This window comes from Cladophialophora yegresii, assembly GCF_000585515.1.
Source record: "Cladophialophora yegresii CBS 114405 chromosome Unknown aczIN-supercont1.1, whole genome shotgun sequence".
NCBI classification, from domain to species: domain Eukaryota; kingdom Fungi; phylum Ascomycota; class Eurotiomycetes; order Chaetothyriales; family Herpotrichiellaceae; genus Cladophialophora; species Cladophialophora yegresii.
In genome coordinates, this window is record NW_006913045.1 from 4292193 (window position 1) to 4317955 (window position 25763).

Sequence of the window (25763 nt, forward strand, 5' to 3'; positions counted from 1 at the left end):
AGCCATTTGTCAGATTATGCCTCGCAAGGTAGACCTTGCCAAAAGAGCCTTTGCCGATAAGCCTTCCTAACGTGTAGTTTCCGACGGTCTTGAGATCTTTCGAGGCGAATTGGCTAAACGGAACTGTCAGCGCGCAAGTTCGAGCAGTAGGTGCAAAGAGCAAGGCGTACTCAAGTAGTTCAGAGTAGGAGTTGGCGAGCTGTCGATCATATGTCAGTCGGATGCAGGTAAATGCGCTGCAGTCAGAGTTCGTACTTTTGCTTTATGTTGCTGAAGCTCGGCTTTGGTCCTTTGGGCTTGCATTCCTCGCGACTGCTGAATCTCGCAGACTGGTAAAGCAGGTCATGCGACTGGCCGAGAGTAAGAATAACATATGGAGTATCGCAAAAGCGCCGCGGCCCTCCGTCTGCAGGTTCGCTCGTCGTCGGATAGAAGGTGGGAGAGCGCAGGAGTAAGCGAGTCGCAATCAGTTGCGCGTGCGGACGATGCGCATTTCAGGGACAAATATCTCGAGACGCGATGCTCCGCAGAGTCGGTGACGTGCAATACCGAGGATATGCAACTAGTGACAGTCGAGATTGGGGTTCTCGAGCTGTTGCCAGGGGTTTAGAGTATGTACTCTACAATACGAGGACCTCGTGTGAGCGCCGGCGAAGCGGGAAGCATGTCATTTTGGTCGTCGAGTTGAGTTCAGACCGGCGCCACACAATGGCGGGCGGATCGCCTCCACTAGACGAGCATCCCTGCCACCACCCACCTGCCAGAGAAATCCTACGGCTGCACGAATAAGGGGTCTGGGGGTCCGGAGGTCTCTTGGGGGCCTCACTAGCCTCCCTAGTCTTGGCTAATATGTGTCCGCTGTAGCCGCGACCAGCAGATGCATCACAGCAATGATACAGTACTACTCGACGGGTTGGCGATGCTCAGGATCAGCCTCATATTCCATCTAATCAACGGCTTCTACTTTCGATCTCCTGATTACTACATCCTGAGGCGAAGAGACACGTTCGTAGAGCAATCGACTCTCAGTGACAGAGATACTTTGTAGAGGCTCCTGGGCAGTTTCCCCGGAGCGGAAACCACACCGACCTAGAAGAGCCCGCCACCAACATGGTCAGTCGCATAACCCTCCAGGTCGGCAGAAAGGCTACATTACCAAAGACGGCGGAACCGTTGTCTCGGGCACCAGCAATAGAAGAAGATTTCCTCAATCCAAAATGCCCCTCCAGCCGCCTCGCGGCTTATATCCAACCAATCCCTCATCACGAGCGACATCAGCGGCAAGTCTCCCCGTCAAAACACTGGTTTCTACTTCCCGTCCCCGAACATAGAAAGGCTTGAATCCTCCTAGCTCGCTCTTTCTTTTCCCGTCCGCATCTGTGCTCGTGAGCCGCGGACGCTCCCAAATTCGTTTCCCAAACGCGAATTCATTGGTAGGTCGAAAGCCACATGCAGCGCGGTCCAGGGAAAGAAACCACTTCCGTTGATGAATGGAGTTTATACTGTTGGATGCGCCGGGGTAGGCGTTAGAATGGCGGATTCTTATGTCCTCTGCGGATTCGGTGGTCGCGTTGTCGGGCTGCCTTGGGAAAGGGGTTTCAGCAGAAAGACTGGGGAGGAACATCATGGAAATGGGAAGGGTGGTAGATCGGTTATGAGTTGAAAGGGCTGGACGCGGCATCTCCACCTGGGACTGCGGGTGAGCAGCTGCATAGGAGGCTGTAGCGTCCCATGATGGCGGAGACTCTGTTCGCGGCACATGGGCAACTGAATTGCCTCGTCGTGGTGGAGGAGGAGACGCGGTGCGTAGAAGAGAAGATACATTTCGCTTCAGTTTTGGGGGCTTCTTCCGTGTCAGGGAATGTTCGAGGCTGTCGAAGCTTGTTCCTGTCGGGCTAGGGGTATCAACCTCTGCCGATGGAGAGGCTGCCCTGCTCGAATCTGACGAGGTTTCGACCTCGCGTACCTGCGAATTTCTTTTTACCGCCGGGTTGGAAGAGGTATTGCCGCCATTGGTCGTCCTTTGTCGCTTGAAGGCCGGCGCGTCAGGCTGTCTAACGCGGCTATTGTCCTCCATGAGTCTGATGCTAATGGTGTAATCCTTCGGCAAGCGCGTGCCGTTGAGGCGGAGCTTGATCTTGCGATTTTTAAAAGCTCGGTGGAGCCTCTGTGGTTCGGATTCCGCCTCTTTCTTCGTGACAAGCTCACTATCTGTATCCGATTCTGACCCTTCGGTAGCTGTGGCCTCGTCCGAGCTGGCTTTTTTGTTAGACGTGTCGTACGGGATTACCTCGTATTCACCTGTGTCCCACAGAAGCATTGTTCCTGTCTCATGAGAAGCAGTCTCGATCAGGTGATTCCACAGATTATGCACTCTAGTCTCAATGGCATTGCGGTTCGGTCTCCGACTGTTCGGGTCGCCAGGAAGACCATACGGCAGGGCAAAGCTGATCGAGCTGGTAGCATTGCATTGCAAGCGGAGATCATAATGAGTTCCCGCAACGGGATGGTCGTGTTGATGCACGACGAAATGATGGCCTCTATCATGCACGTTGCCACGATAGAGGGCTAACCAGCTGGAGTGGGATAGTCTGGGTTGGCCTTCCACTTGCGGGCGCGTAGCTGCCGATAGCTTGCAGGAAAAGAACGATTCATGGTCCTCGATCTCGACTTCACCAGCCTCAATCTGTGCCGTGTCTGATTTGGTCGCTGAGTTTGTTGTGAGCCCCCTGTCGGTTTTGGGTTTGCGGTGGTGTTGACGGCGGCGATTGATTGGAGGAGGGGATACGTCCCTCTTAAGAGAAGCAGGTGAGGAGACACTTGCTACCCCGGACTTGCTCTCGGGCCTGATAGACGAGTGCTCTCCAGGCGTGTCAGGTGTCTGCTCTTTCATTAGCACTAGCCTAGCAACATCTTGGGCCAGACATTCCCTGAAGTCGAGGCGTGCGAGGAGACCAAAGAGGGGAAATCCGGGGCAACTTGTCATTCGGCTCCTGAGTGTAGTGACGTCACGGCCACGCTCTCATCCAGTGATGACTAAGATGCGCACGGCGCGTTGATTGGATATTAGGCGGGGGTATTTCCGCACTACCCTACACATAGCCTTTCGCTTACCAAAGGATTGGAAAACACGTCCACTCTCTTACTACACACTGTTTGCCATTTTGTACACTGACCACTTACTGACCAAGTCTGCTATAATGCGGTTCGGCGGCTGTTCTGGATGCGTCCACTATGCTCTTTCAAAGCACCAGGCCTAAGTATATAGCTTTCCTTTCAGCTCCATGTTGTCCAATTTGCTCCATCAAAAATCCACACTCATCACAACAACAGTAACAGCACTACTCATAGCAGTAACCGCAGTATTTATGCTTAGCAGCAACAACAACAGCACAAACGCAGACAGCCAACATTATTCTATGAAAGCAACCTCCATCCTCAGGAACATGTCGAATTTATCCCACGCAAAGATTGTCCCTCGCCCGTCGAAAACCAGAGGCGCAGCCAACCATGGCTGGCTCGACACCAAGCACACCTTCTCCTTCGCCGGGTGGTATGATCCCAGATACAACAACTATGGGTCCCTCCGCGTACTGAACGAAGACCGTGTCATGCCTGGTGAGGGGTTTCCCACACACTTCCACCAGAACGCCGAGATCTCCTCCTATATTCTCTCTGGCGAATTGACACACCGTGACTCGATGCAAAAGAAGGGCGCAGAAAGCAATGACAAGGACAAATTTTTCCGGTTACACCGTGGAGACGTCCAATTCACCACTGGCGGCAGGGGCATTTCTCACAGCGAATATAACGAACACGACAAGGATTGGGTTCACTTCTTGCAGATCTGGGCATTGCCGTGGAAGAGGAACCTCCCGCCAATCTATCACACCAGAACATTTGCTGAACAAGACAAACGCAAGGGTTTCGTTACCATCATCACGCCTCTAAAAGCGGGCCCTAAGGCGACCTTGGAAGAAGAAAAGGCAGCAGTCCCAACCAAGGAGGGTACCATACCTATCCATGCCGATCTCATGTTCAGTGCTGGTATTATTCCAACCGGCAACGCATTCAACTATACGGTTGGAGGCGGGGATTTGGTCACGTCCAGATCCGACCGCAAAGTGTACATCCACCTTCCCGAAACGAAGGGTGGAAAGGCCAAGATCAGACTGGATGGCCGAGACGACGCCGTTCTCACAGAAGGAGATGGTGCATATGTGAGTCATGTCAATGCCGGTGATGTGCTCAGTGTTGAAAGCATAGGAGATGCAGAGGCAGAGGTCGTAGTTATTGACAGTTCGTCCAATGACGAGTGAAGTCAATTTTGTTGTTACAGCCTGGTCCTGAGGGAAATTGGAAAGTCTGGGTCATGTCTTGATAAAGCACTTATGTAGAGCGAGGAGTTGAATGGACTCATGGCACGAGATCGCTGCCCGCGCTTCTTCGTATCACACCAGGGAGAGGTTCCTTTGTCTGTTCTCTGTTTGCCATCGTCTTTGTGAGGAGGTTTCTACCCTTTCCCCAGCTGCGTTACCGAGTGAGTCATCGCCAACTGCAGGTCGAACAGATCTGCAAAGAGGTGGAGCACTGAAGCTGGGGTTTAATGCTGGCCACTTGCCAATGGCCGTCGAGCGGACCAGGCATTGACGGCGGAGAAGCCAACAGTGGGAGCTGCTCTCGCCAATCTCCGTCCGCATGCTCACAATGGACCTTCCGAACTCGACTCACTTCTCCAACATGGATATGTGAGCTCAGTTTTGTGGTTCAGGCCCCTCCATCTACCCTCTGACCATCACCTAACTTATTAGAAGTGGCCTTAGGTGATAAAGGGCAGGCGCCAGGCTCGATATCCAGCGTGGGCCAACGACCTGCAACCGTTCCGGCCTCAGAGCTGTATTCGGATTTGGGCCTCTAGAAACGTATTCGGGTTGCAGTCCCATCTAGATTCGTACCGACAAGAAGTGGTGCCAACGATCGTCATACATACCCGCTTTTCTTTCCCTTCACATAATACAAAAATATCTGCAACTACGTTTTGAGACGAACGTCTTAACATCCGCGTGCTGATACTCGACCAGGCACTCGTTTCCCGGGCAAGATGTCTATGTCTCTCACTTAATTGTCCAATCCTGTAATTGTAATACGGTGCGCCTGGGGAGATACAGCTGTCAACGACATGGCGTCACATCACACATCCACGTCAGTCGCAATCTCGATAGCTTGTCTCGCGGTTGTTGCAATCTTGTCAGCACCAGCAGTTGGCCAGCTCGTCACTCGGGTGCAGTCGAGGAAGAAGCAATATGCACAGCTGTCAGAGCGCTACGAAGACAAGGATGGGGTTGCCACGGAAGAGTCAGAAGTGGCATATTCCGATCAGATTCCTCGTCTAATACTAATATTGATATCTCTGGTCGCTTGTGGTGCTGCTTTGGCTACTGCGATTCTCACAACTACTCGCTCACATCTGCCTCTCAGTCTTGAGCAATGGCTGCAGTTCGCAACATGGGTAAGGACTGCTACACGGCCGCTGCCTGGTCTCTTTGTCTGACATCTGCTAGTTGCTTGTGCTGTTTCAAGCGGCCATCATATACATTACACCGTCTTCCATCCAGCGCTACCGACTCGGAATCTTCTCGAGCTTCTCAGCGCTGTCCATCGCCGTTGCTATAGCCGTGGAGAACATCTCCCTCTGGCAAGCCAAATCCAGCCCACTCCCACGAAACACCCACCTCACCTTTTCCATCATACTCTTCGCTGCTGGCATTGGCATCGCCTTGGCCAGCCTGTGCATCCCTCGGCGACCGGATGTATACTGGAAGGATAAAGTCGTCGACCGCGAAAACACTGTGTCTCTTTTGTCCAAGGTGACGTTTTCGTGGGCCGGTCCGATTCTTTCATTCGCTGCGAAAAACAAAGCCCTCGACTATGACGACCTACACGAGATTGACTTCGAGAATCGTTCCCGAGAACTGAGGCGAGAATTTGAGGCTGTCGGCCGAAAAGACAAGCTATGGAAGACTATCTTTTGGTCGCGGAAATGGACATTCATTCAACAGTGGATTCTCCAAGCGACTTGCTCCATCACAGATTTCCTTCCACAAATTGTTCTCTATTTTGTACTCAAGACGCTTGAACAGCGCGACGAGGGCAAGGACGTGGCTCTTACTTCCTGGTTGTTAGTCCTCGGTCTCGGCCTGGCCATTACCTTCTCGAATTGGATCGAGGCTTGGATGTTTTTCATCACCTTCATGAAAATCGGAGTTCCAATCTACGAGCAACTGTCCGCTGTGGTATTTGGGAAGGCCATCAGACGGAAAGATGTCAAAGGTACAGGCAAGAAACAAGAGGAGGCAGAGACCAGCAACGGCGCCTTGGACGGCGGCATTGTTGTGAATGAAGCTGCCGGCCAGAAGGGCGAAGATCGAGCTCCGGAAGATGATGAAGATGCCGACTTTCAAAAGTCTAAGCAAAGCACGATCAATCTGGTGGGGGTTGACTCTAAACGCATCGCGGACTTTGCTACATTCAACTACATCTTCCTCGGATCGGCTATCAAGTTGATTTTTGCTATCAGCTTCTTGTCTAAACTGATAGGACCAATCCCTTTATTTGCCGGGCTGGCGGCTCCGGTTCTGATCACGCCAATCAACATCCTAGCGGCCAAACGATACGCGACGGCTCAAGACGACCTGATGAAGTACCGAGATCAGAAGATGGCGGTGGTCACTGAAGCTTTGCAGGGGATTCGTCAAATCAAGTTCAGTGCCCTGGAGAGGAACTGGTATGACAAGATCTTAGAGACGCGGAGAAGGGAGTTGAAGACACAGTGGCAGGTGTTTGTCTACGACACCACACTGATCAGCATTTGGATCTTTGGTCCCGTAATGCTCGCAGCTATATCCTTGACAACGTATGTCCTCATCTACAAGCAACTGACGGCGTCTGTGGCTTTCACAACGATTTCTGTCTTTGAGGCCATCGAAATGACGCTGGCTATAATACCCGAGATGATCACGGATCTTCTTGACGCCATTGTTTCAGCGAGGAGGGTCCAAGAGTACCTTGATGCTCCTGAGCGGGTTGATAGCACCAAACCAGGCGAGGCTGTGACATTCAGGAACACTACAATCGCCTGGCCATCAGACGACCCGGAAACCGAAGACAACCAGTTCACCTTACGCAGTCTGAATCTTGCGTTCCCCAAAAAGGAGCTGAGCGTCATTTCGGGTCGGACAGGATCTGGGAAGAGCTTGCTGCTGGCCTCGATTATTGGAGAGGCTGAGGTCCTCGACGGTGAACTCGTCGTGCCTAAGCCGCCACCTTCCTCTCAACGTTATGATGCTCAAGCCAACCGCAAGAATTGGACGATTGAGTCTTCCATCGCATTTGTGGCTCAAATCCCGTGGATTGAGAATGCCACGATTCGAGATAATATCCTGTTCGGCCTGCCGCTAGACAATGAGCGCTATCAGAAAGTACTTACTGCATGCGCTCTGACAAAGGATCTGGAAATGTTGCAAGACGGAGAGCTCACCGACATCGGCGCAAACGGTATCAATCTCAGTGGTGGACAGAAATGGCGAGTGTCGTTTGCTCGCGCATTGTATTCGAGAGCGGGAATCCTTGTTCTGGACGATATCTTCTCAGCAGTAGATGCCCACGTCGGACGACACTTGTTCGAACAGGCACTAACTGGGGAGCTTGGGCAAGGCCGGAGCAGGATCCTGGTTACGCACCACGTTGCTCTGTGCCTACCTCGAACAGACTACAGCGTGCTTCTCTCGAATGGAACTATTGAGGTAGAGGGCAGAACGGAGGAGTTACGTCGGAGTGGGAAACTGAAGTCTATCCTCGCACACGATACCGAAGAGCAACGAAAAGAAGAGGACGAGGCTATTGAGAATCAGCAGAACCAGAACCTCGCTGTCGATGACGGAGGCGGCCTCCAGAAACTGCTAACCAACCAGTCCCGGCGCTCTAGGAGAAAGTCTGCCCTTAGCGACGCTGGCGACGACCTCAGGCGCCGTCCGTCACACGCGAGCATGAACGAAGCAAAACCAAATGGCATCGCGCCGAAGAAGTTCACCGAGGAGGAAAACCGCGAAACAGGGGCGATCAAGTACCAGATCTATGCAGCGTACATAAGAGCCTGTGGCGGGTTCACCTACTGGTTGGGAATTTTGGCTGTCTTCGGCGTCTGGGTCGCTGTATATCTGGCAAGGTCGTATTGGATCAGCGTGTGGACGAGATCGTATCGCACAGAGTCCAATCATGCCTTCCAGCACAGTTTGATCCAGCAGGCACTTGGGAGCGTCTACCATCGCATCCACCATCACTTATCCACAGCAGCTATCGACCCAAACCTCCGATACTATTTGGGCGTCTATCTCGGTATCTCCCTGGTCGCTTGGTTGATCGGGACCGTACGCTACTTCTGCGTCTTCGTCCTCTCGATTCGCGCATCCAAGATCCTTTTCGAAGGACTTGCATTCGCCGTACTCCGAGCGCCTCTACGCTGGCTTGATACTGTGCCCGTGGGACGAATCCTCAACCGCTTCACCTCGGATTTCAACATGCTCGATTCGCGCATCTCCATGGATCTCGCGTTCATGCTGCACAACATGATGCACGTCCTTTCCGTGGTTATCGCCGGGCTGTTTGTATCGCCGTTCATGATCGTCTTTGCAGCTGCACTTCTCTCGATCTCGATGTACTATGCCTTGCGCTATCTCGCTGGTGCAAGAGAGGTGAAGAGATTGGAAAGCAACGCCAAATCACCCGTCTTTGAACAATTTGGTTCTGTTCTTATGGGAATCGGTACAATCCGGGCCTTTGACAAGTGCGATGCTTACTTGGACAAGATGTATGCCAGAATTGACTTGCACTGTCGTGCGTACTGGCATCTCTGGCTCTTCAATCGTTGGATGGGCTGGCGATTGAACATGGTGGGTGCGATCTTTGCTGCCATCACAGCAGCCCTGATTGTCTCGATCACCACCATCGATTCGAGCCTGGCAGGGTTCGCGCTAAGTTTCGCACTCGGCCTAAGCGAAGGCGTGATTTGGTTCTTGCGGCAATACTCCAACGTCGAGCTGGACATGAACGCCACAGAGAGAATTGTCGAGTACAGCAATATTACTATCGAGAATCAAGGTGGCGTGGACGCGCCTGCGGCATGGCCTACAGAAGGCAACCTTGAGGTGAATGATCTGGTGGTCAGCTATGCGCCGGACCTGCCGCCAGTGCTAAAAGGCTTAACCTTCGGCGTTGCGAAAAACCAACGCGTTGGTGTTGTCGGACGAACTGGAGCCGGCAAATCGTCCTTGACGCTTGCGTTGTTCCGCTTCCTGGAGGCAAAGAGCGGAAGTATCCACATCGACGGGGTGGATATCTCGAAGATCAAACTGTACGACCTGCGATCGAGACTGGCGATTATCCCGCAGGACCCTGTACTCTTTTCGGGTACTGTGCGGAGTAATCTTGATCCCTTTGATCACCAGACTGATGAAGAGTTGAAGGAGGCCTTAGCCCGAGTCCACCTCATATCCCCTGCATCATTGACGACATCCGGAGCAGCAAGCGGTAGCGCGACACCTATACCTCCGAACTTGCACCTGGGTCAAAGCGCCACCGACGACTCCTCCGTCCCAGCTCAAGATGCTTCCAGTGACACCAACAGGAATATCTTCCGCTCGCTTTCCTCCAAAATTTCCGAGGGCGGCCTGAACCTGTCCCAGGGTCAACGCCAACTTCTCTGCCTCGCGCGCGCCATTGTCTCCCGCCCGAAGATCATGGTCCTAGACGAAGCAACCTCGGCCGTCGATATGGAAACCGATGCCCTCATACAGAGAAGCATCCGAGAAGAATTCACGGATAGTACGCTCATCGTGATTGCGCATCGCTTGAGCACAATTGCGGATTTTGATCGTATCTTGGTGTTGGGGGAGGGGAAGGTGCTTGAATATGATAGCCCGGCGGCGCTGATGAGGCGAGAAGCTGGCGCGTTCAAGGAGATGGTGGAGACGAGTGGTGAACGGGGTGAGTTGGAGAGAATTATTGGGATCGGGACACCGGAGGGTGAAGGGAGTGACAAGGGAAAGGCAGATGGAGGCGAGAACACCAGCGGAGGTGGGGACTAGGGGCAGACCAGAGAGGGGGTATCCTAAAGACAGATGCTAGGCATTCAAGGGCGTCACGGTCCACGAGAGAAGTCCATAATCGTTCTAAGGCTGTACGTCCCCAGTAGAGAGAGAAGGAGCAGGATATCAAAAGGCGTGAAAAAGGCTTCGCCTATTGTGTACACAGGATGTTGCCATCCACATCAGTACGAGTTACTGGGTCCTGTGTAGATTATGCATCTCCTTCAGAACTGCTCGTGGCAGAAAGTAGCCAAGCGAACATTGTCCCGCGATGGAGCCATGTGGCAGTGCAACAGCGGCATAATCTGGTCATTTTTCCGAGTCGTTTGTGTTAGCGGCGGGTGTCTCAATGGTTCACTTCAGGAACAATCAAAAATAAACGAATTGCAACTCGAGGAGCATGAATGGAAGGCCAAAGAAGCTTCGCATGACACCCCGAGCGACCCTGGTGCGACAGGTTCTGCAGGTTTCCGTCGGCGTTACTGCTGATCTTGGATTGTGCATCATCTAGCATGCAGTAGCTGGCCATCTACTGTGGTTGCCCAGCTGCCTCGTTAGATTTCTGCATCAAATTGCCAGACCTTGAGCAGATGATGCCGTGCACAAGTAACAAAGAATATTGCCGTGTACGATAACTGCTACGCTACTCCGGACGCTCCGCAGGATGAACGTGCACCTATGATGTAATGAGGACATTGGATGCGAACCCGATGGAGTTTCTTTAGTGACGCCTCTTTCATGGGACAAGTCCACTCCAAGTCGAAGCAATTCGATGACGTGAGCGGCTGGTGATGTGGCCTTGTTGCTCTCGCGACCAGCATGAGCGGTTCATAACCCATAACCGGCTGAGATCGTGACTCCGCTTCTTATTCAGCCACACAGCCGTTTCCCTAAAAGGCCAGCTCCAGCTCTCCAGCTCCCAAGGTTGCAGCTTCCCCAAGCTTGAAATCTCCAAAGTTCAGTCAATCGCCTCTCGCTGTACCTGCGCCGCTTGAATATTTTATCCCGGCTTCACAAGTCGTCCACCTATCCGCGTGGTAAGTCAATATTTTCATCTCGCTTTTGTCGAGCAATCAGGAAGGGTGGCCTCAAGCCCCGGTCAAACGGTGGAGCTGACAGTGACGCTGTGGCGGGTCCCTCGCGCACCACGGCACCACCGATCGCCTGAGCGACACTGCGGGCGCCGTGTCCAGCAGCCGGCGATCGCTCAGTGCCTGCCCTTGTCTGATAGCGGCCTCTGAGTTGAGATCGTTGACCGGGCCAGAGACTTCCCAGGCGCCCGCGTCTCGGGCTCCCATGCCAACCGCCAGTCAGAGAACTCTGAGTTCGGTTTGAGGCCTTCGCTGCCGCACCTTCCCGGAACGTCATTCTGTCGCCCAGGCCTGAAGTGCAAGACAACACATAACTCTCACCCTCCCTCCACTCTCAATCCGCGCTGACCCTGGCCCTTTTTATCTACGTCTTCTGCTCATACTCACCACCACTATTGATTCGGTAGTGCGGCACTTCACGTTCATGTGCTAATTGCTAATTGATCTCGCGCAGGACATAGCTCACCTGTCCACCTGTTGCCTGCCCGCTGTGTCTCAGCTGAGCACGAGCGCAAGCCCTCACCTAACTCTCTCTTCATAAGCGACCCATCCACCGCCTCTCAAGATGCATCGCACATACTCTATGCGCCAGTCGCGCGCTCCTACAGCCTCCCAGCTTGAAAACCCACCCCCACCATCATCCTCGACAAAGCACGGCCGCCTGTTCGGCCGTGGTAACTTCGGTAAGGGACACTGGGCGTATGCTACACGCTCAGGTGATGTTGACAAGGAGAAATAGGGCATGCGTTCCGAAAAGGCACTGCCGGCGCTTTTGGCCCCGACCTTGCAAAGAAGCTTTCCCAGCTCGTGAAGATGGAGAAAAACGTCATGCGCAGCATGGAGCTGGTCGGCCGAGAGCGCATGGAGGTCGCTGTAAGTACCTGTGGTTCACTCGAGGTGCGCGGTTCTAACTATGGTAAAGCAACAACTCTCAATTTGGGGCGAGGCCTGCGATGAAGATGTTAGTGATGTGACCGACAAGCTCGGCGTTTTGATCTACGAGATTGGAGAACTAGAGGACCAGTTCGTCGACCGCTATGACCAATACCGCGTCACCATCAAGTCGATCCGAAACATCGAGGCCTCAGTGCAACCATCTAGGGACCGCAAGCAAAAGATCACAGATCAGATTGCCCAACTCAAGTACAAGGAGCCCAACAGCCCCCGCATCGTGGTCCTTGAGCAGGAACTCGTGCGCGCCGAAGCCGAATCTCTCGTCGCCGAAGCCCAGCTGTCGAACATTACTCGAGAGAAACTGAAGGCTGCATTCAATTACCAATTTGACGCCATCCGTGAGCACTGTGAGAAAGTCGCCATCATCGCCGGTTATGGAAAGCACCTACTCGAGCTCATCGATGACAACCCCGTCACCCCTGGCGAGACGCGCAATGCTTACGACGGCTATGAGGCCTCTAAAGCGATCATCCAAGATTGTGAAGATGCGCTCACCAACTGGGTTTCGTCTACAGCCCAGGTCAGGTCCAATCTATCCACCCGTGCACGCAATCTCAGTCAGAGGAGGAAGGCCAACTCGATCAAGAACGAAGGCGTTGATCTTTCCGGTCAAGATCAGCCAATCAAGAACGATCGTGACAGCTGGGTTCCCGCAGGCCAACACGGCGAATACGGGCAGGACGAAGAAGAGGAGGATGAAGAGGAAGAAGAGGAGAGACCACAACAGTCAAACGGTAAGCGATTCAGCAAAGCAGCTCGCGCCTAGATGCGTCGGGAAAGTGACCCAACTAATTATGATATGCTCCAGGCCAACATGCGGTTGCAGCTTAAGCCCGCCAACGGGTCCCACTCTTACGCAGAAAGCACACGAAGGCAGTACGAGAACCGAGAACGGATCATGAAGAGATGTGGCTGAGCCTTGACTGAGTGGCCACGAGAGACTGGCCCGACGAAGGACAAATACCCCTTGAATACCCCCTTGAATGGCGTAGCAGGGAAATCGGAGTCAACAATACATGGTTTGCGACTGCCACTGAGAACGACGTCACCCAGTCACTGCGCTGTTTTGTCTGTTCCATCGCCACAATATACCAGCCGCGTCAAGCAGCTCGGAGAAACAGAAAGGATCGTCTGTGTCATGTTGTCTCATAGCCATAATAATAATGAAATTCTGGTCGATTTGCGCGAAAACCATGCATGGGTGTGAGCAAGTCGTACGTAGCTTAAGTGAGGCTGATGTGTTCAAGAGGGCCGCGAGTTATATACAGACAGTACGGAGTACGGAGTAACACGGCACGTATCCCGGGTCTGGCCTCCGCAGGTGCAGTACGTTACTGTCTAAGAATAGCCTCGCAAACGTAGCAAGCACTCGTACGGGGTACCTGCTTATTCAACCGTGCAGCAAACAGCACCACCAGGACGACGTAATCGAAAACCTCGGAGTAGAGGCCGAGAAGGCATACTGCGAGGAAGTACGTACTGCCACATCGAGTCTCGGAGCGCTAGCAGTACACCCGGTTGAATCCTTCTCATCTGCCCTTGTGGCGGACCGAGTCGCTTTCTAGGGCAAGCATTGGACCGAAGTGGAAAGCATGGAACGTCGCTCACGATACGGGGTAGGTAGTACACAGAGGCGCACCAAGCTCGTTCGCGCAGCTGACTCGCCATCACTAGGGAAATCTACACTACTCGTACGCCAGTCAGCACGACGACGGCGTGCGTGTAGGACTGGAAGCCGCGTGGGTTCGCATCTTGGACCTCGCCTAATGCATGGTATATGGCCAGGTGCTTCAGTGCTGATTCGGCCCATTCGAACTAAGTACCACAGCATTCGCTGGGTATTGTGTATCTCGACTGCTGCAGCCACGCAAGTCGTTTGATGGTTCGCGGTATGCGGTACGTATTTGGGCTCAAGGACGAGTGGCTGAGCCATTTCCAAACGGGGCCACGAAGCACCAAGGCACAGCTGTGCCACCTGAAAGCTTGGCCGGGCTCCTCCAGCACGAGGCGTGTGTGCGTGTGTACACAGTACGAAGTGTTCTAAGAGTCGATTCGTACTGGCACTGTTGGCTCCAGCTTCAACCTCAGCTTCCTCGGCCCTGGCCTATTCCCCATTGGATTTCGCACAATATCCATCTACGGCAAGTCGCCTCTCCACGACTGCAGCGACAGGGTCCACCTGTACTCCGTACCGATACTCCGTACTAAACAGACCCTGCGACATTTAGCTCAGAAAGTGCCTGGTTGCAAGTGACATTGAGGAATTGGCCCCATAATCTCACAGCCCCCGGATGGCGCATTGCTGAAGACATCTCACCTACTAGTATTCACCATTATCCCGCCGCAAGAGATCTTCCGTGTGGCATACACTTTCTTCTTACCTGGCGACGAAACTCTGTCACACAGTTCCTTCGTTTGGACTGAGGCCTCGACGAGCAAAGATCTCGGACACTCGTATTCCTTTTTCCCCGCACCTGAAACGCTGTCTCTCCAAACGACTTCTCAGCTGAACTGAACGAGAGTTTAAAATCACCTGCTATTGTACTCACTTACTTCTCCTGCGAGGACTCTTTCTGCAAGACTGCCAACATGGTCAACGCAGGCCGCATCTGCTGCATAACAGCACCGTTTCTTCTGACACTAGCCGTGCTGATATGCATGGTGCTGGTCTTCCTCGCCGGTACCTTTGACCGCAACAAGACGGTCGACGATTTCTACTTTTTGAAGGTACATGAGACCGACCCCATTGCCGTTCCCGTTCCACTGTGCAACGCTAACACCGTGTCTGTTTTGCTAGATTGACTTGACAAACCTCACGCTTGCTCCCTCGACTGTCGGAACAGGTAATGGCGACAATGCCACCCTCCTTGCTGGTGCCCTCCAAGCCGCAAAGCAGACCCTGGGCATGAAAGACTTCTACACAATCTACCTCCGCAGCTACTGTTCGTGGAACGGCAACGACCTGTACGCAAACTGCACCGACCCCAAAGCATACTTCTGGTTCAACCCGATCAAGATCTGGGGCTTGAACAGCACAGGTGTCCCCGTGGATACGTACCTGCCCAAAACATTCACCGACGGATTAGACGCATACCACGCCGCCTCCAAGGCCATTTTCTACCTCTATGTGGGCGCGCTGAGCGCCGCGGCCATCACGCTGGTTGTCGGCATCTCCGCCGCCTTCTCGCGCTGGGGCTCCTTTTTCACCACCTTCTGCGCCTCGGCCATGTCGATCCTCCTCATCTGCGCCTCCGCGACCGCCACGGCAGTGTACATCCTCCTCAAGGCCGCGCTGAACGAGTCCCTCAAGAAGGATTATGGCATCCAGTCCACTCTCGGCAGTCGCTTCCTAGAGCTGACCTGGATCGGCACGGCCTTCGCCGTCGGCGCCGGCTTCTTCTGGCTCCTGAGTGTCTGCTGTTGTAGTGGACGGAGTCCCTATAACCCTGGCAACAAGGAGGCGCGGAGGACGAGGGCGGAAAAGACACCATACACATATGAACGAGTGGGCAGTCCGTACATGGGGCCCAGTGATCATCAGAGCATGCCGCTGAACACGCTGGGACCTCAGGGGTATGCGCCGCAAAGACCCGCGCACATGGGAAGTGCCTATGAGCCTTTCAGACCGCAGGGTGTCTAATTAGATGGTCGTGCACAAGTTTAGGGGGACCGGAGAGTCCACCCTGTGGAAGAGGGATGAAAGTTACGAATTACTCCGATCGGGAAAACGCCGCTGTCTACAGGATCCAGCCAACCAAGGCCGCCAGAGAACAAAGCATTGGGAGCTGAGCTGAGCAAAGCACCAAAGAGCCCTTCCGGAAAAGACACAAACTGCGATCTTGTCTCCCAAAACGGCATGGCGAAGCACTGGGCTCGGAGTCTTGATTTTCAGCTGCCAAGCAGTTAGTGCCTGATGGGACTAGACCTGCAGTATGCGCAGGCGGCCCTAAGGAGTACTCACGCATGTATCCGACGAAATGGCGAGTAGGAGTTTTCCTTCCAGGCGGCTTTGGTTCAGCTCAAAGCTCAAAGCTTGAAGCTCTGGTCAAGCAAGACTTGTATCATGCAAGTCCCCTTTCGAGCGGGCTTTATCCGGCTCTAAGAAACGGTTGGACGTCTCGCAATCCAAAGCAGGGCGTTCGTCCGCAGTGGCTCTGTAAGATCGAAAGCTCTTGGCGTGAGAGAGACGTGAAAAGTACGATGGTGGATGGTCCTTTGGTACAGTATGGAGACGCAGTGTGTGTGTACATCAGGTTGGATACGTACTTAAGCATAGCATGCATGGCGTTTACTTGGGGTGGGGACACGAGGTACATGGAATCCTTCTTTACTGGAGACCTTGACGCGACACGACTGCCATCTGCCATTATTGTTTCGTGATTAATTGCCCTCGCGATAGAACAGCAGACCTCAGATCATGACCACCCGTCGCACGTACTGTGACACATCAGAGCCGGTCGTCACGACGCCGTTGCACGGCGCTACGCTGCGTAGTGACTCGAGTGACCCGAGTGCGAGGCCTCAGATGCAGAAGATTTGCGCTGAACTGTGCCTGAACCGAAACCTGAGTCTTTATCTCGAGCTCGTGCTAGGGTTTCGCGCCGTGCACCACGCCATTGCGCTTCCTCGTCTCCCACGCTCGTTGCTGCGATCTCCCTCCTAGTCTCTTATCATTGGGTCGGAGCGCCCTTCGACGATGGTCCGACTCATAGGTAGTCGAACTCATCGGTGGGTTTGCGTGGGTCTGGCTGTTGTTGCTCTGAGCGTCGTCATGGGGAGGTGTTCCTGTGTCCGCTGGATGCTGGCGCTGCGACCGAGGAGATTCGGTACCGTTGGCAGTATTGCCGCGACCTCCCCTTGGAGTACCGCGCTTCGAACCGGTCGTGCGGCCACTGGGGTCCCTGACAGCATCGGTCCTCGCCTCTTCATCTGACTCTTCCTCGTCGTCGTCGATACCCGCCCCTGGAAAGACGCGATCGTTGGTCTCGACGTAGTCCGAATCGGCCGAATCGTCTACCTCTGGCACTTGGAGCGGTTCGTCGGCCGAGGATTCCACATCCAGTTCTTCGGAACTGTCTGCAACAGATCCACCAGGTTCTTGCTCGGGGCTTTCGCTTAGTTGTCTCTTGCGCTTTTGGCTCCGGTGCACTGTGGGAGACTGGGTGCTCTTGTCCTGGGCCTTTTGTAAGGTCTCCGCGGCCGGCTTGTTCTTGCCGGCGTTTCGGGCAACCCGTTCGTTGGAAAAGGGAATCAGGGCTCGGGCAGTGACAGGCTTTTCTCCCGGCTCCCAAAAGAACTTTACCCGCTCGGCCGAATAGCCGTACTGCCACAGCAATTCGGCACCAGGTCTGATATCTCGTTTTGCAAAGAGCCCGATCCGTGTCAAGCCGTGGCAGAGGAAGCTCTTGGCTACCACGTTGATATTCTCTTCTTTTTGCGAATTGTTCATGAACCGCATTTTGTTGCCATGTTTAGAGGCGTCGATTTCCTGGTCCCGGTTGAGGTTGAACAGATACTCTTGATTGATCAACTGATAAATGGTCCCTCTCCTGTCTGCCTCGGATCTGCTGATGATCTCACCAGTGTACTCGCCGACGAAATCGCCCATTGAAATCTCCGCTCGGCTGTACAGTCCGTAGCCTTGGACCTGGCTCGGTGCTCTGGTGGTGGGAGCCGGTAAGCCCAACTGGATGCGATTGTTCCTGCAGCGGCCCATCCGAATTTCGTCTCTGTATTTGTTAGAGGAGTCGAGGACATCGATGACGCCGCATTTGCCACAAAGGTGAGGATCACATTCACGGTTATAGGTCCAACAGTCACATCGGTTATCTTCGAAGCAGACCTTCGCGCCGCCAGCCTTGCAAATGCAACCACGGAACCGTCGCCGGCAAGATTGGTCGCACCCACAGAACTGTTCGCAATGGACCCTGCTCCCAGCACAGGTACATGCAGGATTGTTGAGACAAGGGCCTGCATGATGGCACGGCTGGAAAGGGGCCCGCTTGACCAGGTCTGCCGTCTTTGCAGTTTCGCTGAGTGGCAGTGGCTTTCCCTTCTTTTCCATCGTGCCGGAGTCACGTATATTGGTGACACCGTCAAATGTATTGTCCGAGACCAGATCGGCATGAGGCGTGTCGAAAATTGCAAAAATCATGTGGTTGAAAACCATTAGGCAGTCCACATCCTTGATGACGCGTGAGATGAGGCATGGGCCGCGCCGGTTGTTGAGATAGAAGGGCATAAGCTTTTCCACCAGGAGTTTCTGCGAGGCCGACAGAAAGGGCTGGAATTTCACTTCTGATGCCTTGATATCGCGTCGGTTGTTTACATCCCAAAAGCATGAAGGGCAGCACAAATGGCCGTCTGCAAGTATGTGCCTGACTTGTTCCTTCGGTAGTCGACTGTCCCCACTGACCGTCCCGTCAATTTGGCGTCCTAGGATTCGGCGTAAGTTCAGTGACGGCTCCACACAGAACACTCCACACACATGCCTCTTATCTTCGTCCCGGCGCCCTCGGTCAGGTAAGGTCACATATCTGCGGATATTGGAGTTCTGCTCACTGTCGTTGATGAAAGATTGTCCTTCGCCAGGAGTGACATCCCCCTCGGGATCCTCGTACGAGCCATGATCGGGACAGTGATGGCGAAAGCAGATGAGGCAGAGGTTCGATTGTTGAAACGTCGCGTCTTGGTCGTCCGGGTAATATGGCTGGAGAAGACCGCCCACAGCAATGTGCCGGAGGCTTATCTTAGCCACATTATCCAAGGCGCGCGCCACCATCGCCGTAAGAACGAGAGTGCGATCGTCAGGACGAGGCAAGGCGTCGAACGATCTTTTCCCAAGATGATTACGTCGAGACTCCACGTCCACCAGGTCACACGTGCTGCAGCTCCCCCATTCCTGCCGGCTATCATGCGAGCCACGCTCGAATGGGAAGTAGGTAGAAAAGTAGAGAATGTCGGTGTTCCGAATCCGGAGCCGGGCCAGTGTCTCTTCCATCCAAGGTTTCCACCGCCAGACTAGCTCCTGGCACTTTTGCTGAGCCTTTAGGCTTTCAAAGTCGATGATGTAATGCTTTTCAAAGTCATCGTACTTCTTGTCCGAGTCTGGGTCATTCTCGTCCTCGGCGGAATAAGCCCAATGCTTGGCGGTCTTGCGGTTCGGGGCGAGGATACTTGATGAAACTCTGCCAATGGCCTGATACTTCGGTAGCAAAACTGCTGCCGTTGGAAAGGAACCTAAAGGCGCTCGAATGACGGACATTTTCTTTCCCTGTGGCTTTTGCTGTGAGACGTTGCCTGCTGAACGTCGTTGCTCGGTGATCGCCTTGAAAGGGTCTTGTAACGTCCGGTCAAGCTTAGGTCCATGGCTGTTTCTCGCATCAGTTGTAGCCTGCCGCAAATCTGCTTGGGTGCTCATTTCGTGCCAGGCCCGGATTTCCTTGTGGAGGCCCTCCATCAAACTTGTAACGGCTTCCAGCGTGAGATCTATCTCAAGTGGTTCACCAAGCTCTGAAGTTTCAGACGACACGCTTCTCTGATAGACATACTGGTAATCTCCACTAACGCTAGACTCTGAGCCAGGAGACTCGGGCACTTGTCCTGTGACAGTGATGTCCGCTCTGTTCTCCGAGTCTGTGGGCAGCCGATGCGGTGTGCGCAGGGTAATGTTGGCGTTCCTGGTGGGGATCGCATCTGGGCTGCCCGTACTCGAACGCTCTCCTCCATCTAGCTGGGTTTCTGAGCTATGATTTGAGGTAGGCACGTGCCTAGGGACCGCTTTCTCCGCTGCCTCGACCTCTTGAGATTTAGGAAGACCAGGGATCTTCAACACAACCAACTTGGTTCGCCCTATTGGCGTCGTTTCAGTTTTGTAAGAGCATGCAACTCCACGCTGTGCGCATATCGTGCAAACCGGGGCTACGCCGTCACACGGGAGCTCGTCGTGAACGCAGTTGTTGCACATGGATGTCTTTGTAGCAGGGGTCGCTGACCTTGGAGTGGCCGGAAGGGTTGATACACTCGCGCCGTGAAGTTCCTGTTTTGAGCTATAATTTAAATTTGGAGGTGAGTATTGCTTGAATGTTGACCAAAAGGATGTAGTTGCAGTAGTGCTTGAAGGTCTTGTCGGGGACACCGTTGGAGCAGGCGTTGCGGACGGTCCATTCAGTGACTTGGGGTGCGGTCCTTGCGGCAGGGACCTATCAAATGAAGTACCTTGAGTATCCGAGCCTTGAGGCATGTATGACTGTGTACTCAGAGCTTGCGATGGAAAGGAACTCCTTAGTTGTAGTCCCTGCGCCTGACTTGGGGCTGGAGACTGCGCTGAATGCGGCGTCTGGGGCAACCTCGGGTGAACCTGCGCGAAGCGGCGTTTTGATTGTGGTGCCTGGTGCTCGGTTGGCGGTTGCTCTGGTAGTCGTGTCCGGGGTTGCGCGCGAAGTTGAGGCATGTCGGAGGCGACGGGTGGCTGCGTCCAACGCGCCGGTGCAAAAAACTTGATCCAGTCTCCCGGCGGCGTTTTTGTACGCGGAATGGACCTCTCTGGCTGTGCTATGCTTCTATCTGGAAAAGGTCGATCTGGACCTCGATGTGCGGCGTTATGGTCTTCCAGGGAACGATAAACAGGGACGGCCGACGTTGCCGTCTCCTGTCGATCCAGAGATAGTAACGATGCAGTTGTTGACGTAGAAGCGTATGGATGTCTGGGTGGAAGACTTGCTCGTGCGGTTGGCCGAGTCTCCTGGGATTGGCGATCTGGGGTTTCTGCGTCGCTGTCACTATCAAGATGTATGACCGTGGGTGGTTCTCTTTCAGCCTGTGTCCGTTCTGCTGGCAGTTGGTCCCTACTCGCAGCCGGTCGGCTCCTGGTGGATTGATCTCCATTGGCTGACGGCCGGCTCTTGTTGAGTTTCTCATTCCCAATCACATCCTCCTCCTCATCAGAGAGGACAATGGTGACAGGTTGAGGTCCCATTCCCCGGTTATCGTGACGAGTAGACCGCTCATGGCGTTGTCGACTTGTTCGACTCGAAGACCTCGACTGTGAAGACAATTGGACCCGGTCGTAGGAAGCCATCCTAAATCGTGATTTGTGCTTCCTTCTCGTGGCGCGCACTTTGAGACGCAATGCAAGTCACGGCGAGTTGAATGCCAGACAAACTTAGTTCGCGCGCGGCTCACCATGTGCCGGCTGTGTGAGCCGTCAAAGTAAACCACGAAGATATTCGAGCGCTGCACCCAGTCTAGCCATCGGTTTACATGCCTTGCATGAAGGCACTTCCGGTTGGCCGTGACGTTGAAGTTGTGAATCTGCGGTGCAGTTTCATTGCATGTACGCTTCGGTGTCGACAGGAACGACCATGCCGCTTTCAGACCTCGACCTTTCAAGAAAACTCCATTACGATCCAGATAGATATTATGAAGGTCCGTGTAAACAAGGCCAGCCACTCAGCCAGCGTGTTTCACAGCCTGATGCCCAGACGCCTTCAATTCAGCGATGTCACATGTTGAACAGATTCGCACGTGATTTCTAGTTGGCGTTAGGGCGGATCATTGCCCAGGTGAAGCTTGATACGGCAAAGCAATGGCTCAGCAGTAGCGTTTTCTCACGACTTCAACGCCTCAGCAACATCTTCTTCCGGCTTAACTCTGTATTTCTCAGATGATCTGGCTGGGCATTCGACTTCTCTTGACACATTTCAATGACAGCATGTATGATAGAGGTGCGATGCTTGTACCAGTCTCTGTGCGACAACCTCTTCTGACCACCATAGTCGCGAGCCGCATGTCTCCCAGTCACTGCTCTTACATCAGTTGTGGTTGATGGAGCAACGTGGCTGCTAGCAGGCCAGGGCGCATATCTGCATATCTACAACGTAGATCGTACTCGAGTGTTATCGCAACAGGTCTTTGAGTCTCAGCCAGTGCTCGGGATCAAGGTGCTTGACAATGAGGCAAGCCCAGGCGTGCATCGTCGAATCCTCCTCGTGGTTTGGGGCGGCGCACTGGTGAGGCTTGCAAGCGTCAAGCTGGAAGAAAATGTAGCGGACTCGTCTCGCACCGGTCTATGCCTCAGACTAGCAGAGCAACAAAGGTGCTCGGATTGGATCTTGGACGCGGCCTTTATCGGCAACCTCGTGTTGCTGCTAACCGCACACAATCAACTCCTGAAAATACCCACTTCCTGTGTCGCTGCGGGAGAAGCTCCCCAACATGAGGGCGGCTTGACTATCGAGGGTCCGGGGTCTTTCCTCTACTCTGGGTGCCTTTCCGTTGCTGCACCTGATTTGGTGATCGTCGCGTCTGGGACAGTCTTTGGAGAGATCCTGGTTTGGACATGCAGCAGGAGAGAGGATGGTCGCCAATGGGTGCCCTCTCTGGAACAAGTCTTCCGGGGACATATAGGCTCTGTTTTTGGAGTCTCAATCTCGGAAATGTTCAACCTGGCAGGAATCCACAAACGCTTGCTGGCGAGCTGCTCCGACGATCGCACGGTAAGAATCTGGGATATTAGTGACTGTGATCGGAATGTCCACAATGGAGGTTCCTTTGAAATCAGTCCATCCCAGACCGGATTCGGGCGTGTAAATGAGGCCAGTCAGAACCACGTTGCATCGGCTTGGGGCCATCTCTCACGCATCTGGAACGTCGACTTTGCCTCAGTAGGGTCGTACAACACGATTGCGGACGTCTTACTTTTCTCGAGCGGTGAAGATGGTGCCTGTCAATCATGGATTGCTGAATTGGTTACCCGTCCTGGTGGCGAGACTGGCCTGGCCGCTAGCCTCAGACCAGGAGCCAGTGACCGACTTCATTTTGGGAAGAATGCCTGGTCCATGTGCCAGCTGAATGACGAGCACGGTATTGTCGTATTCACTGGTGGTGCTGACGGGCAAATCATCTCTAGGAGATTCGACACATTGGAAACCGCCAAACTATGTCCCCTCACGATCTCTGTCTCTTTTAACGACATCACATCATCCCTCCTGCCACTGAAGAACTATTTACTGTTGGATCATCAGGAATGTCTGGCGACCACAGGCCAAGGACATCTTTTCCGCTTAACCTTTCGAGACGGGGAGTCGCAGTGGCGCCCATTGCACGGAACTCTCTTGAAGGGTGGCATGACACTCTGCTCACCCAAGGACTGTGGTTTCGTCCTCATTGCCTATCAGGTGGGCGAGCTTTATGCTTTGCTGATTGGTAAAGAGATATTGTTACCTATACAATGCAACCTCGATCATGGCATTTCGTGGATGCAAGTTGCTGGACAACAAGTGGCTAGTCTTCGAGATTCTGTGACTTGCGTTGTCGCTGTCTTGACGAACAGTGTGCCGATCATACTTTGGGTCAACATGAAGGAAGATTCAATACGGGCGAACGAGACGGCTCTGAGAATGCCAGCAACTTTTAAGATCACAGCATGCTACTATGACCAAACTAGCAAGACGTTACTTCTCGGCTCTCGTGCTGGTGCTCTTTCTGTATACTCCGGTGTGGACTCTGAGTCTGCCACGTCTGGAGAATCATACTGCCTCCGACATGTCCACGGCACGGAAAGCGTTACTTCGATCACCGTTCTCAGGCACGATGCAGACATCGAGACTGGGATCGGGATGATGCACATACTCACAACCGGTCGTGACGGACATTACGCTATTCACCGGTTTGAGCAGCCGTCTCTCGCTACCGGAGCCCAGCCACAAATGTCTCTTGTTCACCTATCATCGTCTCCATTCGGTCCGAACATCGAAGGAGCTTACCTCACCGCTTCGGAAGATTGCTCAGCTACACGTCAGGCTCAACGAGCGGACCTGATCCTCTACGGCTTCAGGTCCACCTCGTTCGTTGTGTGGAACGAAACTCAGCAGTCCGACATCCTTTCAGTTGAGTGTGGTGGTTGTCACCGAAGTTGGGCCTTCAGAGATGATCCTGCCTCTGTATCTAGCGGTGGGTTGAAGTCTTTCGTCTGGACCAGAGCGGGCAAATTTAATTGGCACACGAGCAACGGTTCCGGCCATAAAATCATCCAGCGAGGAGGCCACGGGCGCGAGATCAAGGCTGTGGCGCGAAGTCCATTGCCGTACGCTGGGGCTGGGAGTCAACACGAGGATCGAGTGCTTGTGGCCACTGGCGCGGAGGACACCAACATCCAACTCTTCGCCATTGCTAACTTCCCAGCGTCTGCCGTCTCACGGACACCTGGCCAACTACAGGCAAACAAGTTTCTGGACGTTGCAACACTGAAACGCCACACGACGGGCATTCAACATCTCCAATTCTCGGGCTCAGGACAGTATCTCTTCAGCAGCGCCGGATGCGAAGAGTTCTATGTATGGAAACTCAGCTTCGACGTACCCTGCATTAGCGTGGGAACAATATCATGGGATACCATGCCTACTGACGAAGAGGACTCAGACGCTCGAATCATGGGATTTGATTCACGCCACGAGAACGACGGCGCCGAATACGAGGAGCACACCCTTGTGCTGGCATACTCGAACGGGAAGACCAAGATCGTGCGGTATACCGCATCGTCGACACGAAATAAAGGCACGTTCGAAATAATGCAAAGACTCAGCTATGGTTCGTTCTGCGTCATGCAGGCTCTCCTTCTCCCGCCTTTTCCTCGAGCTGCCGCCAATCAGATGTGGGTCCTGTCTGCAGGCACAAACGGATACGCGAACCTGAGTCTTCTCGATTACCGGGATATGCTGAACTCTTCGGACGCAACCGCATTGCCAGAGTCGACATGCCGGATGAAAGTCCACAAACTGCACCAGAGTAGCATTCTAGCCATGGACATCCTGTCCGTTGGCTCAAAGAGTCACCTCGTCGCGACAGGCGGTGACGATAATGCACTGGCTCTCACGCTCCTGAGCTCCTTATCTCCACCGTCATCTGACATTGAAGATAGGAAGCTTGGGAAAGAAGATACGGACTGTCGGTTCCGCACGATCCTTATCCCCAACGCCCACGCCGCCGCTCTCACTGCCCTGAAGATCGTATGCCTTTCAAGTGGTCCCACGAGCTGGTCAGCGTGGATCATCACCGTGGCAAACGACCAACGTGTCAAGATCTGGAGAGTTGACATCAATCTCCAGGGAGCGTTCGTCAACTCCTCGGAGCATACCGAAGATGATATGTTGTTCGAAGCCTTGCAGGTCGAGCTAGTGGGACAAGCTTGGACAGGTGTTGCCGACGTGAGTGGACTTGAGATCGTGGATGAAAACGCTCGGTATGCTACCGGAGCTCAAGACAACGGCATCCAAGCGTGTGACCGTGCTTGCAGGATTTTGGTTATCGGCGTGGGTATGGAGGTGGTCGAGATCACCTCAGGACGGGATGAGCAGGCCTGGTAACGGGCCCGTCAGCCGAGACGCTTTCAGCATTTGTAGGCCTTCGTGTGATGGTCCGTTCGCCATGCATGGTGTTTCGCATCTACATACACTGGAAGGACCTGGGGGCACCGTAGCCTCATAGGCTTGTCCTACACACGATCTGCTCATAGCGATTTCGCGACCCATAGATTTCAAGCCTAGGTCATGTTGGCCAAATCCGTTAGCGGGCATAT

At 53.7% G+C, this 25763-nt stretch overlaps 7 protein-coding genes across 7 annotated transcripts; 5 read left to right on the plus strand and 2 right to left on the minus strand.

Annotated features, from left to right (window-relative positions):
• Positions 1-1207: 1207 nt before the first annotated feature.
• Positions 1208-2893, minus strand: A1O7_01539 (uncharacterized protein; the record flags this gene model as incomplete). Its single annotated transcript, XM_007755576.1, has 1 exon — positions 1208-2893. The coding sequence occupies one exon, from the start codon at positions 2891-2893 to the stop codon at positions 1208-1210; it is 1686 nt and encodes a 561-aa protein (XP_007753766.1).
• Positions 2894-3446: 553 nt separating this feature from the next.
• Positions 3447-4319, plus strand: A1O7_01540 (uncharacterized protein; the record flags this gene model as incomplete). The annotated part of the gene is made up of 1 exon (XM_007755577.1): positions 3447-4319. The coding sequence occupies one exon, from the start codon at positions 3447-3449 to the stop codon at positions 4317-4319; it is 873 nt and encodes a 290-aa protein (XP_007753767.1).
• An 860-nt stretch (positions 4320-5179) lies between these two features.
• On the plus strand, positions 5180-10142 carry A1O7_01541 (uncharacterized protein; the record flags this gene model as incomplete). Its single annotated transcript, XM_007755578.1, has 2 exons — positions 5180-5509; positions 5562-10142. 2 exons carry the CDS (start codon positions 5180-5182, stop codon positions 10140-10142), a joined length of 4911 nt encoding a protein of 1636 aa, XP_007753768.1.
• A 1656-nt stretch (positions 10143-11798) lies between these two features.
• A1O7_01542 (uncharacterized protein) lies at positions 11799-12953 on the plus strand (the record flags this gene model as incomplete). The annotated part of the gene is made up of 3 exons (XM_007755579.1): positions 11799-11907; positions 11964-12106; positions 12156-12953. 3 exons carry the CDS (start codon positions 11799-11801, stop codon positions 12951-12953), a joined length of 1050 nt encoding a protein of 349 aa, XP_007753769.1.
• A 1823-nt stretch (positions 12954-14776) lies between these two features.
• A1O7_01543 (uncharacterized protein) lies at positions 14777-15827 on the plus strand (the record flags this gene model as incomplete). The annotated part of the gene is made up of 2 exons (XM_007755580.1): positions 14777-14914; positions 14985-15827. 2 exons carry the CDS (start codon positions 14777-14779, stop codon positions 15825-15827), a joined length of 981 nt encoding a protein of 326 aa, XP_007753770.1.
• A 948-nt stretch (positions 15828-16775) lies between these two features.
• Positions 16776-20153, minus strand: A1O7_01544 (uncharacterized protein; the record flags this gene model as incomplete). The annotated part of the gene is made up of 1 exon (XM_007755581.1): positions 16776-20153. The coding sequence occupies one exon, from the start codon at positions 20151-20153 to the stop codon at positions 16776-16778; it is 3378 nt and encodes a 1125-aa protein (XP_007753771.1).
• Positions 20154-22623: 2470 nt separating this feature from the next.
• A1O7_01545 (uncharacterized protein) lies at positions 22624-25551 on the plus strand (the record flags this gene model as incomplete). Its single annotated transcript, XM_007755582.1, has 1 exon — positions 22624-25551. The coding sequence occupies one exon, from the start codon at positions 22624-22626 to the stop codon at positions 25549-25551; it is 2928 nt and encodes a 975-aa protein (XP_007753772.1).
• Positions 25552-25763: the final 212 nt, after the last annotated feature.